We start from the raw sequence: 17173 nt of genomic DNA on the forward strand, positions 1-17173 counted from the left end.
TGATGACGATTCATGTAAAAAAAAATTAGTAAGTCCTCAAATTGCATCAAAGTTAGGAAATTTTAACACATTTTTTTAAATATCTTAAATACTATTTATGGTAAAGCGTTGAAATTTTTGAGATGGATCGATCCGCGGGAACATTGCTATACAGGCTGTTCCAAAAGTTTGTTTGCTCAGAACTTTTTTATTCCATCATAACCCTACATTTATTTTTGCAGTTTCTAATAGTAAATTTAGTTTAGAAACTTTTATCATTCTTAGAGAATATTGATAAAATCCACCGTTTTCGTATTAAATGCAAAAATGTTAGGCTCCGAATTCAGTTTTTAGTGCTATTATTGAAATCGGAACCCAACATTTTTGCATTTAACACGAAAACGATGACTTTTATCAATATTATCTAAGAGTAATAAAAGTTTCTAAATTAAATTTACTATTTGAAACTGCAAAAATAAATGTAGGGTTATGATAGAATAAAAAAGTTCTGAGCAAACAAACTTTAGGAACAGCCTGTATAGCATTGTTCCCGCGGACCGATCCAACTCATAAATTGCCTAACGATTTTACATCACATTGATTTATACTGTACCAAATTTCAGCGCTTTACTGTAAATAGTGTTTAAGATATTTGAAAAAATTTGTTAAAATTTCCTAACTTTGATGGTGTGTATTTTTGAAATTTGAAATCATTTTCACTCTAGTATATGTGGTTAAATTTGTTCCCCGAAACACCCTGTATATTTCTTACGTCAATATTGTGCTTGATATTTGAAATTATATTTATAAACATATCTCTCAAAATCTATGGCATAAAATCGTTCTTAATATACCCGAACATAATCTAAAATATCGTCCTAGTCTCCTTCAATAAGTGGTCCATCAACATTGGGTGTAGTTAGACATCGAGTCTGATATCTATTAAAATCGTTCTTAATACTCTCCAACATCATTGCTGGATTACCTCAACGCATTTCATATCTCTCAAAAACATTCATGATGTTCCTCAGCATATGGTTTAGTAGCTGCAGCTTCTCAACATGCTTTGTGGTCTATACTGCTCCTGACATCCTTTAACGCAAATTCCGATGTGTCTAAATACCATTCTGATGTTTTACATTTTCCTCGTATTCTATGATATCTCTCAAAACCTCATTCAATGAGTTTTCCATAATCTATCAACAGTGGGAATCGTTAAACATCGAGTCTGATATCTCTTAAAATCGTTCTTAATCATCGCTGGATTTCCCCAACGCATCTAATATCTCTCAAAAACATTAATGATATTCCTTAACATATGGTTTGAGTAGCTGCAGTTTCTCAACATCCTTTGTGGTTCATACAGCTTCTGGCATCCTTCAACGTAATTTCCGATGTGTCATAATAGCATCCTGATGTTTTACATATTCCTCATATTCTATGATATCTCCCAAAATCTCATTCAACGAATTTCCATAATCTATCAACATTGGACATCGTTAAACATCGAGTCTGACATGTTTTAAAATCGTTGTTAAAAGTCTTTAACATAATCGCTTTATTTCCTCAATGCACCTCATTTCTTTCAAAAACATTCATGATGTTTCTCAACATCGGGTTTGAGTCGCTGCTATTTCTCAACATTCTTTGTGGTCCATACTGCTTCTGACATCCTCTAACGCAAATTCCGATGTGTCTAAATACCATTCTGATGTTTTACATTTTCCTCATATTCTATGATATCTCTTAAAATCTCATTCAACGAGTTTTCCATAGTCTACCAACAGTGGGAATCGTTAAACATCGAGTCTGATATCTCTTAAAATAGTTCTTAAAACTCTCCAACATAATCGCTTGGTTTCCTCGATGCATCTCATATCTCTCAAAAACATTCATTATGTTCCTCAACATATGGTTTGAATAGCTGCAGTTTCTCAACATTCTTTGTGGTCTATACTGCTCCTGACATCCTCTAACGCAAATTCCGATGTGTCTAAATACCATTCTGATGTTTTACATTTTCCTCATATTCTATGATATCTCTCAAAATTTCATTCAACGAGTTTTCCATAGTCTACCAACAGTGGGAATCGTTAAACATCGAGTCTGATATCTCTTAAAATCGTTCTTAAAACTCTCCAACATAATCGCTTGGTTTCCTCGATGTATCTCATATCTCTCAAAAACATTCATTATGTTCCTCAACATATGGTTTGAATAGCTGCAGTTTCTTAACATTCTTTGTGGTCCATACTGCTCCTCACATCCTCTAACGCAAATTCCGATGTGTCTAAATACCATTCTGATGTTTTACATTTTCCTCATATTCTATGATATCTCTCAAAATCTCATTCAACGAGTTTTCCATAATCTATCAACAGTGGGAATCGTTAAACATCGAGTCTGATATCTCTTAAAATCGTTCTTAAAACTCTCCAATATAATCGCTTGATTTCCTCGATGTATCTCATATCTCTCAAAAACATTCATTATGTTCCTCAACATATGGTTTGAATAGCTGCAGTTTCTTAACATTCTTTGTGGTCCATACTGCTCCTGACATCCTCTAACGCAAATTCCGATGTGTCTAAATACCATTCTGATGTTTTACATTTTCCTCATATTCTATGATATCTCTCAAAATCTCATTCAACGAGTTTTCCATAGTCTATCAACAGTGGGTATCGTTAAACATCAAGTCTGATATCTATTAAAATCGTTCTTAATACTCCCCAACATCATCGCTGGATTTCCTCAATGCTTCTCATATCTCTTAAAAACATTCATGATGTTCCTCAACATATGGTTTGAGTCGCTGCAGTTTCTCAACATCCTTTGTGGTTCATACAGCTTCTGGCATCCTTCAACGTAATTTCCGATGTGTCATAATAGCATCCTGATGTTTTACATATTCCTCATATTCTATGATATCTCTCAAAATCTCATTCAACGAATTTTCATAATCTATCAACATTGGACATCGTTAAACATCGAGTCTGACATGTTTTAAAATCGTTGTTAAAACTCTTTAACATAATCGCTTTATTTCCTCAATGCATCTCATTTCTTTCAAAAACATTCATGATGTTTCTCAACATCGGGTTTGAGTCGCTGCTATTTCTCAACATCCTTTGTGGTCCATACTGCTCCTGACATCCTCCAACGCAATTTCCGATGTGTCCAAATAGCATCCTGACGTTTTACATTTTCCTCATATTCTATGATATCTCTCAGAATTTCATTCAACGAGTTTTCCATAATCTATCAACATTGGGAATCGTTAAATGTCGAGTCTGATATCTCTTACAACCGTTGTTAAAACTCTCCAACATAATCGCTTGGTTTCCTCAATGCACCTCATATCTCTCAAAAACATTCATGATGTTCCTCAACATATGGTTTCATTAACTGCAGTTTCCCAACATCCTTTGTGGTCCATACAGCTCCTGACATCGTCTAACGCAAATTCCGATGTGTCTAAATAGCATCCTGGTGTTTTACATTTTCCTCATATTCTATGATCTCTCAAAATCTCATTCAACAAGTTTTCCATAATCTATCAACATTGGGAATCGTTAAACATCGAGTCTGATATCTATTAAAATCGTTCTTAATCCTTTCCATCATCATAGCTGGATTTCCTCAACATATGTTTTGAGTCGCTGCAGTTTCCCAACATCCTTTGTGGTCCATACTGCTCCTGAATACTCCAACGTAGTTTCCGATGTGTCAAAATAGTATCCTGATGTTTTACATTTTCCTCATATTCTATGATATCTCTCAAAATCTCATTCAACAAGTTTTCCATAATCTATCAACATTGGGAATCGTTAAACATCGAGTCTGATATCTATTAAAATCGTTCTTAATCCTTTCCATCATCATAGCTGGATTTCCTCAACATATGTTTTGAGTCGCTGCAGTTTCTCAACATCCTTTGTGGTCCATACTGCTTCTGACATCCTCTAACGCAAATTTCGATGTGTCTAAATACCATTCTGATGTTTTACATTTTGCTCATATTTTATGATATCTCTCAAAATCTCATTCAACAAGTTTTCCATAATCTATCAACAGTGGGTATCGTTAAACATCGAGTTTGATATCTATTAAAATCGTTCTTATTACTATCCAACATCATCGCTGGATTTCCTCAACGCATCTCATACCTCTCAAAAACATTCATGATGTTCCTCAATATCCTTTGTGGTCCATACTGCTCTTGACATCCTCCAAAGCAATTTCCGATGTGTCTAAATAGCATCCTGATGTTTTACATGTTCCTCATTCAATGAGTTTTCCATAATTCTGGGTCCTGATATCTCTTTAAATCGTTCTTAATATTCTCCAACATCATCGCTGGTTTTCCTCAACATTAGATTTCAGGAATTGAAATGTGGTCTTCCTTAACATTGTCTAACATACCGCAATATAATTCCTAACATTTTCCAACAATAACCCAAGATCCTTCAACATCAGCTTTTGATATCTTTTGTTATCCTCAACATCGGGTTTTGTAAAAATTCATCTACATCTCTAACATTTCGTCCAAAATTCCCTCAAAATCTTATTCATCATACATCAACAACGCGGAAACTTATTTATCCTCAACATTTTTTGTCATCTGTTAATATCGTCATTATGTCGCACCTTATCTCTTAACATTGTTCCTGATAATCCTGATATCTTAAAATTTCGTTGCTTCTCAAGATTATTCAAGACATCCCTTAAGCTCATCACTAACATCTCTCAACATACACCTTTTGCCTCCCTCAACATCTTGATCATCAAATACAACATTGATATCGCAATATCGTTGTTTACTTACCACAGCATTCTCTCAAATACAACGTTTTACCCTCAACATTTTCTCTATCAGCTGTTAAAATCCTCCTTGATTTTTCTAAAGATGTCAACGACATTATTTCCGGTAGTTTACATCTTTTGAGTCTGGCCTTCCTCAATATTGATTGTATGAATCCATGTTGCAACATATAAAAAACTTCTTACTTGCTTATATTTTAAATATTTATTGGAACCGGTTTCGACACATAAAGGTCATCATCAGCCAAAATGTCATAAATGAAGAATATGCTAACGTAGAATTTTATAAAAAAATAACACATTGAATATTAAAATATTAAAATTTAAATAAATACACATTATTGTGTGCTGTGTTCGTCTTGTTGTACGTTTCATTTTAATTTGTAACATATTTATTTAATTTTAACATTTTACCATAGTTTATTTATTTAAATTTTAATATTTTAATATTCAATGTGTTATTTTTTTATAAAATTCAACGTTAGCATCTTCCTCATTTATGAGATTTTGGCTGATGATGACCTTTATGTGTCGAAACCGGTTCCAATAAATATATAAAATATAAGCAAGTAAGAAGTTGTTTATATTTTTATATGTATATATACATATACATTTTCCCATTCCTCAATATTGTTCGTTGCATCAAAATCGTTCCTGATAATATCCCATAATAATCTAACTTAACCTCCAATTAAACGTGATTCTTTCAAAATCGTTTCTAAAAATTTAATAATGTACTTAATTTCGTATTTTAACATTAACATAATCACGAATCATTTAATTTCCACCATGAAAGCGCAAGCAGCGTTAAATACAATTAACGTTTCTTTTTCTTATTTAATTATTAATTTTTTAATACATTAATCAACGTCTTGGAAACATCGTTTTTTTATAAATACTTTAAGTTTTTAAGTCTATTGTGGGAATTTGAAATTTATTTTTTTTTAATAGACAACTTTATAATTATTAATTCCTAAATAAGTTTCAAATTCAACATTAAAGCTTTCCCGCTTCCGACAATCAATATTTTAATATATCTTTGGATAATTTTTTTAGAGGTATCGAAAGATATATTTTTATATTTTATTAAATCGGTGGTATAAATACTTGTTTTTTACAATAAAAAAAATTATAAAATCAATTAAACTTAATTAATAATAACACGCTTAAAATCTAGGTATATTAATATTGATATATTTCTTTTTTTACCCTTTGAAATGGTCTTGAGCCGTCTTTGTGTTCCTTAAACTCCCTGTATATAAATACTTTACGAATTTAACCTCACCCTGGACAGAATATAGCATAAATACATTTTTTTTTTAATTTCTATGACGTATACTCAACTATCTATTTCTAATATATCTTCGTTTAGTTATTTATTCTAATTTTTTTTCTTTTTTGTTTCCTCAGTTTCAATTTTTTTTAGTATTTACGACAAATCTACAAAAATACTAACGCTCTACCGAGAAAGACGCGAGATATATCATTTTATATAGATATGTAAAACACCGCCGGTGTATTTAAATGTAAAAAGCTTTTATGCTCCAAATATTTTGTTCCCAAGCTAAACATACACATGGACAAAGCTTCGCTTATTTTATCTTGTTATTTTTAATTTTTCTTTTACATTTTTCGACCGTAGTCGCTGAAATGTAGCACATCAATTGTTGTTTTTTTTTTATTGTTTTTTGGTATACCGGGTGTCTCTTTAAGGGTACGGATCTCGACAACAGTAAGGCCTAGAGGTTTGGGAAAAAATCCTTATAGGCAAAGAGCTTATAAGCCTGCCATAGAGAAACATAAAATTCCAGCTATCTCAGAAAGTTAGATGATGAGCTATAACTTTGACAACATCACTTTTTTTACAACATTTCTCATATCTGTCATAATATTAGTGAAAACCACATCTCGATATCTCCATCTTTTCTTGACTTATAGAAGAAAATGTTGTGCCATCAATCGAATCCAGTTACCTCATCGAGAAAAACAAATCACATAACCATGGTAACTGTAAACATGTCATTTTCTAACGCAGAAGCGTATGATATGTTAGGGATTTATTTTCATTGCTTCGAATATGATGCAATTGCATGGCTGGAATACGCAATGTAATTACCACAAAGAAAGATATTTCTCTCCAGAAGTGTTTGTAAGATTGGATTTAGAAATGTGATCCCACATAATCTGGGAATCCAGAAAACAATTGTCCATAAGATTCCTCAAGGGAATAATATTCATCTCCACCACATTGTTTTACATCAGGCCATAACAGATACCGATTATGATAAAATGACAACAGACTGAACTTTGTATTATCATTGGCTGTTAAATATGATTCAAGCAAATCCAAACTTTTTACCACAAACTCAATGGACGCATGAAGCATCATAATATGCATTATTGGTTGGAACAAAACCCACATTGCTTCCATCTCTTTTAAATTTTTATCTATCTAAAAGACCTGATTTTTCAAGAAATACCAACAATCAGGGAAAATATAACAAAACCACTAAATGCCATTAAAACGTGTCCAGGGCTGACTTAAGCAGCAGTTTTTTTCTGTCAAAACTAGATTAAATAAATGCATCGAGATTGATGGAAGGCATTTCAAACATTTGTGAGCTATTTTTGGCAAAATTAAAATAATTCTAAGTGTTTTGGTTTATTTTGTTTTATTGTCATTGTCGATGTTTCTTCGTTGGCCTTTAAACACGCATCAAAAGTAGTTTTGAACCAGTTCTAAGCTACGATAAAGTGTGAAAGAAGGCTCTAGGTTATAACATTTTTGTGGTCTCTTATTTGTTTACTAAGGTAACTTGATCCGATTAAGATGTGCGAATTTTTAACGTTTTCTTCTTTAATTCGAGAACGAAAGGAGTGATTAAGGATCTGTCAAATAAATAATATCGTTCTATTTAACTTTTTTTCAAAAATCACAAAAGTATTTAGATAACGCCCTCTAGCTTATTTGTTTTAAACTAAACGATCTTACTGAAAATGTAATATTCAATCCAACCTAACCCAACCTTATAAGGATTTTAAGTTTCTAGTGGTTGGTGAGGGATTAATGGTGGAGTTTCTCAGTATTTCCAAGAATTTTTGGAAAATTTCACTTAATTTCCATACATGTCATAAGGATTTTTAAAGATAACCTAAAATTGTTGAGAACATCTAAGATTTACTTAAGATGCATGTGTATTCTCAAGGACCTCGAGTTCTAGTTCCATGACGTTCTAGGATTTATTTGGAGATGGCACTGAATTAATATGGATGTTTAGATCATTTTCATGAGGTTACTACAAAATCTCAGAAAACATTATAAGGATTTTAGGTTTCTAGTGGTTTTAAAAGGGTTGCTGAGAAATTAATGGTGGAGTTTCCGAGTACTTCCAAGATTTTTTTACGCCAGATCTGAGTACGAACATGGCGGTGTTGCAATCTTAGGTTAGACGGCTCTTGAGTACAGAGAACTTGATTCCTTTAATAATTTAACGTTGGAAATCCATTGCGAGATAGCGGCGGTCTATTGTGTCGATTTTGATGTAGTTGTAGTTTGCTTGTATCGATCGCCTGCTGGTGATCTTCAGACTTTTTGTCGGAACGCCAGTTGTCTCTTGGAAATCCTGACTCAGTTTAGGCAAGTTTTTGTAGTCGGTGATTTTAACCTGAAGTTTGGTAGTTCAGACGGGGACATTGTTATGGTGTGTGACCTGTTCTTGAGCTATGGTTTTTACTCTACTGTTACGGAAGCAACTAGGGGCGAAAACTGTCTGGATAATATACTTATAAATTTTGCCATTGGCAATTGCACTACCTCTGTCACGGAACCCAATCTGTCAGATCATCGGGCGCAATGCATTACTGTTCCGTACACCGGTGGTGTGTTCACGAGAGATTCTTGAATACTTTTAATATGTGTTTTCCAAAGAAATGCTTCTCAACTAGAAAGCGTGATTGTGGTGGCAGATAGTTACAATAACAATCTCAGGGAAATGCGTGCTGGCTATAGTTTGGTTTGTGAGTTATACGGCCGTTATAAGCCCCCACTCTGTTAAAAGCCAAAAAAGATTATCATTCTGAGTATTGAAAAGCTATAGCTGGAGCCAACTAGCAGCTTCATAAACACTGCAAAAAATAAAGCTAGCTAAAAGCAATCTAAATAGTATTCTTGATCCGAATGTGCTGAATAGGTTTTTCGTTGATATTCCCAATGATATCGTTGAAGGGTTGCCAAGTGGTGTACTTGATCCCATTCTCATATGTGAATGTGTGGAGCAATTTCATTTTTCAGAAGTTGGTCCTATTTAAGTACGTGAGCTGCTCTGTTCATTGAAGAGTAGTCCTACACGTGATGTTTTTTCCATCCCAACTTATTTTATAAAGAGGAATGTAGCGTGCTGCCGTTGACAAAAGTTCTAAATTCAGTATTTGCTGATTCTCAGATCCCTGATATATTGAAAATAGCTAACGTGGTGCCCGTGCATAAAAAAGGAGGTACTACGGATTGCTCCAATTATAGGCCAATAAGTGTACTGCCGGCTTTTTCCAAGGTGTTTGAGCGTGCAATGTATGATAAAATGGTTTGTTATATAGAGGGAAATAACTTGCTTTGCCCAAATTAATACGGATTTCGAAAGGACAGGTGCATGTTGGATGCTGTTGTCAAGTTCGTTGACATGTCCTTGGATTCATTGCATTGCAATGTTTTTGGATCTGACGCGGGCATTTGACTGCGTGTCACATCAGATTCTCTTGAGGAAACTATCTAAAATGTATAACTTTGCTAGTTACGCTGTTGCTCTTGTCGAGTCCTACCTGAAGAATAGAACACAGCAAGTAACGTTGCATGGTGCGGTATAGAGTGAATGAATTATTAACAATAAATAATTATTATTATTATTATTAAGGATTACCTAAGATTACTGAGGACATCTAAACTTTATTTAAGATACACGTCAAGGTACAGATGTGTAAGATACACATCTTCAACGATTTCCAATGTACTTTTTTTCCAGAAGTATTTAGTCTATCATTAGCAGCATCTAGTCTCCAATTAATAATATCTATTCTTTTCTAAACAGTAGCTAATTTTCTGCCAAGTAAATGCAGTCTTCTGCAAGCAGTATTACAGCGTTCTATTGGCAATGTCTTGTTTTCCTTAACACTGATTAGTTTTCCTTAACAGATTCTATTCTTTTATCAGCAACATCTTGTGTTTATCAAATAGTGTATAGCCTTCTATGTGCTATGTCAAATCTTCTGGAGGCAGTATGTAGTTTTTTATCAGCACATGCAATCTTTTATATGTGCCATCTACTCTTGAATTAGCAATATCTATTTTTGTATTAGCAACACCTAATTTTCTGCTAGCAGCATCTAATCTTTTGACAGCAGTACTTAGCCTTCTACCTTATGGTGCCTGGTAGTTGATGACTTGATGAACATCCTAACTAAAAACGGATTTAAGATACAAGGGTATGCTGATGACCTGGTAATCACAATCCGAGGTAAATATGATTCAATCATAACTCAGCTAATGCAGAAAGCCCTACTACTCACCAGTACTTGGTGCAGAAGCAATGGGCTCAGCATCAATCCCAATAAAATCGAAATAGTCCCTTTCACTCGGAGAAGGAAGCTACAAATAAAAGCACCCTCCATTGAAAGCAGAACTATCAACCTCAAAACAGAAACTAAATACCTAGGGGTAATACTTGATAGTAAACTAAACTGGAACTCACACTTAGATAAGGTGAGGAAAAAGGCCATCATGGCAAACCAGATCTGCCGCAGGCTCCTAGGAAGGAACTGGGGTCTCAAACCACGAATGGCTCATTGGGCCTACGTAGCAATAATCAGACCCATGGTCGTCTACGCCTCATTGGTTTGGTGGCCAAAAACAAAACATAAGACAGCTCAACAACAGCTGGCACAAATCCAGCGGTTAGCATGTCTTAACATAACGGGTGCAATGAGATCCTGTCCGACGGCTGCTTTGGAAACCCTACTTGGTCTCACACCGCTCCACATATATATACAAAAGGAGGCAGCCTTAAGTGCCTTATCACTGAAAACTGTTTCTTCACTCAAGTTGATGCAGGGTAATCTCAGAGGACACCTCGAGATCCTCAAAGACCCATATCTAAATCACCTGACTGAAATTAAAACGGACCTTATACCGACGGAATACAATTTCAACCAACCGTATAAGGTCATATTTAGTAGCATGGATGATTAAGGCCTCAACTAAAAAGAGGAGCCCTAGTCTGGTACACCGATGCTTCAAAGACAGTAAGATCTGGAGTAGGCATGGGCATCAGTGGACCAAATAGCTACATCAAATTGCCCCTCAGCTCGGACTTAACAATTTTCCAAGCAGAAGTTCTTGCTATAAACTTCTGCACCGCTTTGAACCTACAGAAGGGACAAAAAGGGCCGCCTTAAAGGCAATTCAGGCCTACACGTGTGGCTCCGCACTGATCAGAGAGTGCACCAACAACCTGAGAGAACTCGCTAGGGGCAATGATGTTACCCTATGGTGGGTTCCAGGTCACAGCAACATTGAGGGCAATGAGAAGGCCGACAAGCTGGCCAAAGAGGCAGCAAACACGCCCTTCATTGGACCCCAACCTGGATGTGGACTACAAAAAAGCCACCTAAAACAAATAATCAACAACTGGGAGGTTTCAAAGATACGCTGGAAAGAACTTTCAGGTCACAGAGTATGATAACTCCGTCGCAAAACAAAACCAAAGAGGTTTTATGCCTCAGCAAAGGGGATCTAAGAACGCTCTCAGGCTACCTAACCGGCCATGTGCCCCTAAAATACCACCTCTTCCACATTGGACAAGCTGAGAATCAAACTTGTCGACTATGCAACGACGAGTCAGAAACTGCTGAACATATACTGTGCAATTGCGTCGCCAGAGGACGTCTAAGGCACAACGTCTTCGGTAAAACTCCCCTGTTACCTACCGACATAAAGGTTCAAGACCTCAGGACAATACTAAGGTTCATTAAGGACCTACATTTGCCCTAAACCTTTGGAGGGCTAAAGTTACAATAGATTTTATAGGTCGCGGTAACGAGAGGGGCCGCCCTCCTCAGCCCGGCAGCAATAATAATAATAATAGCCTTCTACCAGTAGTATGTAATCTTTTTCCACCAGAACCTAATTATCCATTAGTGACATCTAATACTTTACCAACAGTATCTAGTTTTTTGTTATCAGTACCCAGTCTTCTGAAAGCAGTATATGTTTAATTAGCAATATTTTTCAGAACCTCGACATCACTTTGAGCTCCTCCCCGAAGATAAGAAAGAGGAAAGGCTTAGATATGCCACCAACAAGACATTATTCTAAATAAATAAAGAATCTGGAGCATAAAATGCTCTTTCAAGCAAGACCAAAAATATTGAAATCGGTTGAATGGTCCAGAAGATTTAAAAACGCACATAGATATGAGAAATATCGCAAAAACAAAATTGATGCGGTATTATCCAAGCTATCAAACGATTTTGCCAAAGTTATTAACTTTCTGAGATAGTTCAAAATAATTTCCAAATATTTTTCTTCCCCACTTTTCCTATAAGGATTTTTTCCCAAACTTCTATTCCTTACTGTTCAGTTCCGTACTCTTAACGGGACACCCTGTATTTTTTTTTTAATCAAATCCGTTTTAGCTATTTCTTTTTGTTTTCGATAAATACATCCTTTAAATATATTTTGCAATATAAATGTTGATATATGCATGTATATGAATACAATTTTTTTTCTAAAACCTTATTTATACAATGTTACATAAGAATCATTCATAAGTACCAGTTTTCTAGTTTTTCTTTATCATTTCGTATCATCTAATTTTACTCGTTTATCCTAAATAGCCTAAAATCTTCAATCTAATTGACTTATTTTGTAACTTCTTCATAAATATCTTCTCTACACCGTCTCAACGAAAATTTATAATCTTAAATATTTTCCTAGTTACGTAGAAAATTGTTTATTGTTGTTTCCCATTTATTTATTTATTTATTTTTTAATTGAAAACTAATTTTTGATCCCGTTTAAAATTTCGTTAAATTTTCGTTTATATTTTGCCCAATAAATATTGATATGGAAATAAATAAATTGAGCATCACCCCAAATTGAAATTGAAACGAAACGTCTTAATGATAAGTTTTGGGAACATCCCACATTTCGAAATAATTAACTTCCGGCTATTTAAATCGCGTTGGTCCTAACCATGGGCACCCAAATAATTGGCAAGATGCTAAAAAAATAACTAAAACAAAAGTGCATGCAAACGCTGCGTAAACAATGAATAAATGGACCAATGCGAAGACGTACAAAGTTCGATCGCACCATCTGTTCGGTTCGAATAATGTCGGCGCGTAATCGGGCCATTTAATCGATAATATCCAATAGTTTCCCAGCGAAAACCAAACGATAAGAAAGAGAGTTAACGCGAAACTTGCAACCCTCGCCCCTATTGATGTACCGCCACCATTCGCGGAATCTATTCTTCTTACCCTCAATTGATCCCAAAGCATCCAAGCCATTTTCACACAACCCACACTTCCACCCACGACCATATACACAGGAATTTGCGGACCTCTAGGACAATCTCTAAGAAATTGAATACCTAGATAAAAAGAGAAAATAAAACATTTCAATTTATTTAACGAGAAAAGAATTTTCTGTTATAAAAGAAAATTCAAATTAAGCCGATTCGCGAAACGGTATCGATTGCCATAACATTTTATGAACCTTATCGGGATAATGTATGGTCCTTCGACCTTTTCGATATGCGATATCGAGAACGTAAATCTTCAACCCCACGGGGAAGCTTGATAAAGTCGGTATCCGACGACATATTGGGTTTTGTACCGAAAGGGCTAACACTGCTTTGTTTTATGATTGAAAGAATAAAAAAAAGGTACTTTATGGCTTAATTAAGTCAAAGAATTGAGAAGACTATGAAAATAAACAGAAGAAAGAGGATTTGTTATAAATTTCATTAAAATGATGATTCATTAAAGTATTTACGAATATCTGGGATTTAATTTCAAAAGTTTCAAAGAATTTCTGTGAGTTAAAGATGTTTAGATGAGGAATTGAAGAACTTTCAAATATGATCCAAGACTCCCATGGAATTTTAAGGCTTTCTGGAAAATGAATCTGGATTTGCAAGAAATTTCTAAGTATTTCCAACAATTTCTAGATATACATACATTTCCTGGGATTTCTTGACGAATTGAAGAGTTTTCAAGTATAATGGAGGACTCTCATACTGTCTTTCTAGGATTTATTGAAGATGGCTCTCAATCTTCATAGATATTTGCACTAAACCTAAGAGATTAATTAATTTCCATGAATTTTCGAAGGATTTTAGGTGCTGCCTAAAGTTTTCTGGAAGATAGTACTTGATTTTTACGGCGTTTCAGACTACTTCTAGCAAATTTACAGTTGATACATACATTTCATACATAATTTTCGTTCAATCTTCAAGGAATTCAACGATTTTCAATATGATTCAAAGATTTCAAAGAATTTCTGCAATTCCTAACGTCTCCATTCGCCTTAGGTTGTTGTGAGAATCTTGAAATATGCATTTCCACCAATATACTGGATTTCTCGCAGCACTTTGACCTCAGCAGATCCCTTGTACTTACTTCCCTCATTTGGTCAGCATTAGGGTCCTTCCAGCCATATTACCTTGGAGGCAAAGGCTAGAATTTGTCTTGGTTGTGCTGCCCTTATTCCACTCATGCTAATCTGGATATCTCCAAAAAATGGATAACCTATATGTTTGGAGGGCCACGTACTCGCATAAAATGTGTTCCTCCTCACCGCATCCTCTGCAGATGTCGGTGTCACTTATTCCCATGTTCAGTAAGTGCTTCTGTAGATGCCAGTGTCCAGTGATTAGCTTTATAACCAAACGTAGGTTCTACCTGGACAGCCTCATAAATAAATCTGTTCGTTTAGGATCAGGGTACATCAGAGCCTCCTTGGCTTGGCGACATCCTAGTGTCCTGTCTCAGTAGTTTAGAAATTTCTTACGTGTTTCCTCTTTTTGAAGCTCTATTAAAGACCTTATTGTTGGGGCAATGAATGGTTCCGGCGATCCCGGAAGTTCGCCTGCAGCTTTCCTTGCCAGTTTGTCCACCATGTCATGAAGCTTATTTCCCGAATGACTCTTTGTCCAGCAGATCGTAATCTCATTGCTAGCGGCTGCCTCACAAAGATTGTTATGGCAGTCCTCAAACAACGAGGATGAACATCATTATTATTTCCAAACATTTTGTTTCAATCTTCAAGGAATTCAAGGTTTTCCAATTTGATTCAAAGAATTTCTGCGATTTCTAAGGTCTCAATTCACCTTAGGTTCGTGTGTGATTCTTCAAATATGATTGAGAATTCTTATGGGGTGGCCATGATGTTCTAAGACATATTTGGATATGGTACTGGATTAATATGCATTTTTAGACTATTTCCATGAGATTACTACAAGACTTCACAAAATATTATAAGGATTTTAGGTTTCCAAATGTTGTCTAAAACTTTCTGGCAGAAAGTTTTTGATTTTTAGAGTGTTTCAAAGTATTTCCAACAAATTTATATTTGACTTCCATGCATTTCCAGAATATTTTCAAAGATTATCCATGATGTCTAAGGGTTTCATTGAAATGCGTCCGTATTTATTATTATTTCCAAAAAATTTCTTTCAATCCTTACGGAATTCAAGATTTTCCAATTTGATTCAAAAATTTCAAAGCATTTCTGCAATTCCTAAGTTCTCCATTCACCTAAGGTTGTTGTGAGAATCTTGAAATATGATTGAGAATTCCTATGGGGTGTCCATGACGTTCTAAGACATATTTGGATATGGTACTGGATTGATATGGATTTTTAGACTATTTCCATGAGATTATTACAAGACTTCAGAAAATATTATAAGGATTTTAGGGTTCCAAAACTTGTCGAAGACATTTTTTTCCAGCAGTATTTATTCTTCTCCCAGAAGTATTTAGTATCTATTACCAGTATCTAGTCTATCATTAGCAGGATACCATTTGCGCTTGGTGTAAAGGAGAGACCCTCTCGATAAACCCGCAAAATACAATTGTTGTGCTCTTCACAAAGAAACGAAAGTTGGATGGACTAATCCGCTCAACTATCCAAGGCGAAGAAATTCATTATAGGACAAAATATTCTTAGAATATTCATAAAAGACCAGACCAAGAGGAATTCAATAAGCAAAATTTTATCTCTGAACAGAGGCAAATGAAATCTAAACGGTATTAGATCTCTTCTGCTTGCTCTTGCCCTAAACTGGGCTTTCCTAGTGATGTAGAAGTCTAAGTTCGACTTGAAGTTAAGACACTCAGTCAGCACTACTGTTAAGTAGTAACTAATTGTAACTCTAACAAATTACATCAAAAACATACGTAAGGCAAAAATAGACTCTTGGAGGAGGTTGTGTGAGGGAGTGAAAGACACACCCAGAAGTGCAAGAATTCACAAGATGCAGCACTACCCCTGGGCTCACTTAAGGGGCCTGATGGTAGTTTTACTTCCCAGGAAGCCTGATGATGAGGGCTGATAATACCACAGAGGGCTATTCCTGCAAAGGCAAAGCGCCCTTCAAATAGAGATTGGAGTGTAGCTAGAAAAGTCGTCACTTGCACATCCGTGAACCAGGCGATTCAAACGTTTAAGCCGTTCAAATCGCCCGGAGAAGACAATATCTTTCCTGCTTTGTTACAGCAAGCAAGGTCATTGTTGTTGCCTATTTTGGTAAAAATTTTCAGAGCGAGTGTCTTGAGTGACTAAGGTATGGGTATTTTATATACCTAAAGCCTTTCGACCCATCACCCTAACATCATTTCTGTTAAAAACCCTTGAAAAAGTTCTGGAACGCTATATCCGTACGGTGCCATTGATATCTGGTCCACTGGTTCGCCACAGGTATGCTTATCAAGCGGGAAAATTAGCAGAATAGGCTCTACACAGTTTAGTTGGTAGAGTATGGGACGCTGTAGGATAAAGAAATATAGATTTGTGCGTTTCTGGATATAGAAAGAGCGTTCAACAGCGCAATACCACAATCTCTTGAAAGAACTGCTCTTGACAGGGGAGTGGAAGCAAATATATAGTTTCTATTTCATTCCACGGTGATAGGATACGCTTCAGGCCAGGAGGTGGCTGCCCGCTGGGAGGGGTGTTATCTCCCCTGCTTTGGAAGTCAAATATCTAGGAGTACTCCTAGACAAAACCTTGTCATTTAATGGACATTTGCAGGGAGTTTTGCACAAAGCTAGACTATTCTTGTGGACTTGTCGCAGTCTTTGTGGAAAAAATTAGACC

The 17173-nt window shown here is 35.4% G+C and overlaps 1 protein-coding gene and 1 long non-coding RNA gene across 5 annotated transcripts in view; one reads left to right on the forward strand and one right to left on the reverse strand.

Annotated features, from left to right (window-relative positions):
* LOC111418586 (uncharacterized) overlaps positions 1 to 17173 on the forward strand; it is a 40863-nt gene that overhangs the window by 11188 nt on the left and 12502 nt on the right. The window lies entirely within an intron of this gene.
* The window catches only part of LOC111418585 (serine/arginine repetitive matrix protein 5-like), a 52729-nt gene continuing 35663 nt past the window's right edge, over positions 108 to 17173 (reverse strand). Inside the window, exons 6-7 of one of the 2 annotated variants that reach the window (XR_011640153.1) lie at positions 11945 to 13445; positions 108 to 10212 (exon numbers count right to left, since the gene is read on the reverse strand). Coding sequence is in view for 1 of the 2 variants with exons in the window: in XM_023051123.2 (XP_022906891.1) it covers positions 13021 to 13445 (425 nt within the window). In the remaining variant the exon portion in view is untranslated. Of the gene's footprint in view, positions 13446 to 17173 lie in introns of both variants that reach the window. The other variant, XM_023051123.2, reaches the window with a different exon arrangement.

This window comes from Onthophagus taurus, chromosome 3 (genome assembly GCF_036711975.1).
Source record: "Onthophagus taurus isolate NC chromosome 3, IU_Otau_3.0, whole genome shotgun sequence".
Taxonomy (NCBI): Eukaryota; Metazoa; Arthropoda; class Insecta; order Coleoptera; family Scarabaeidae; genus Onthophagus; species Onthophagus taurus.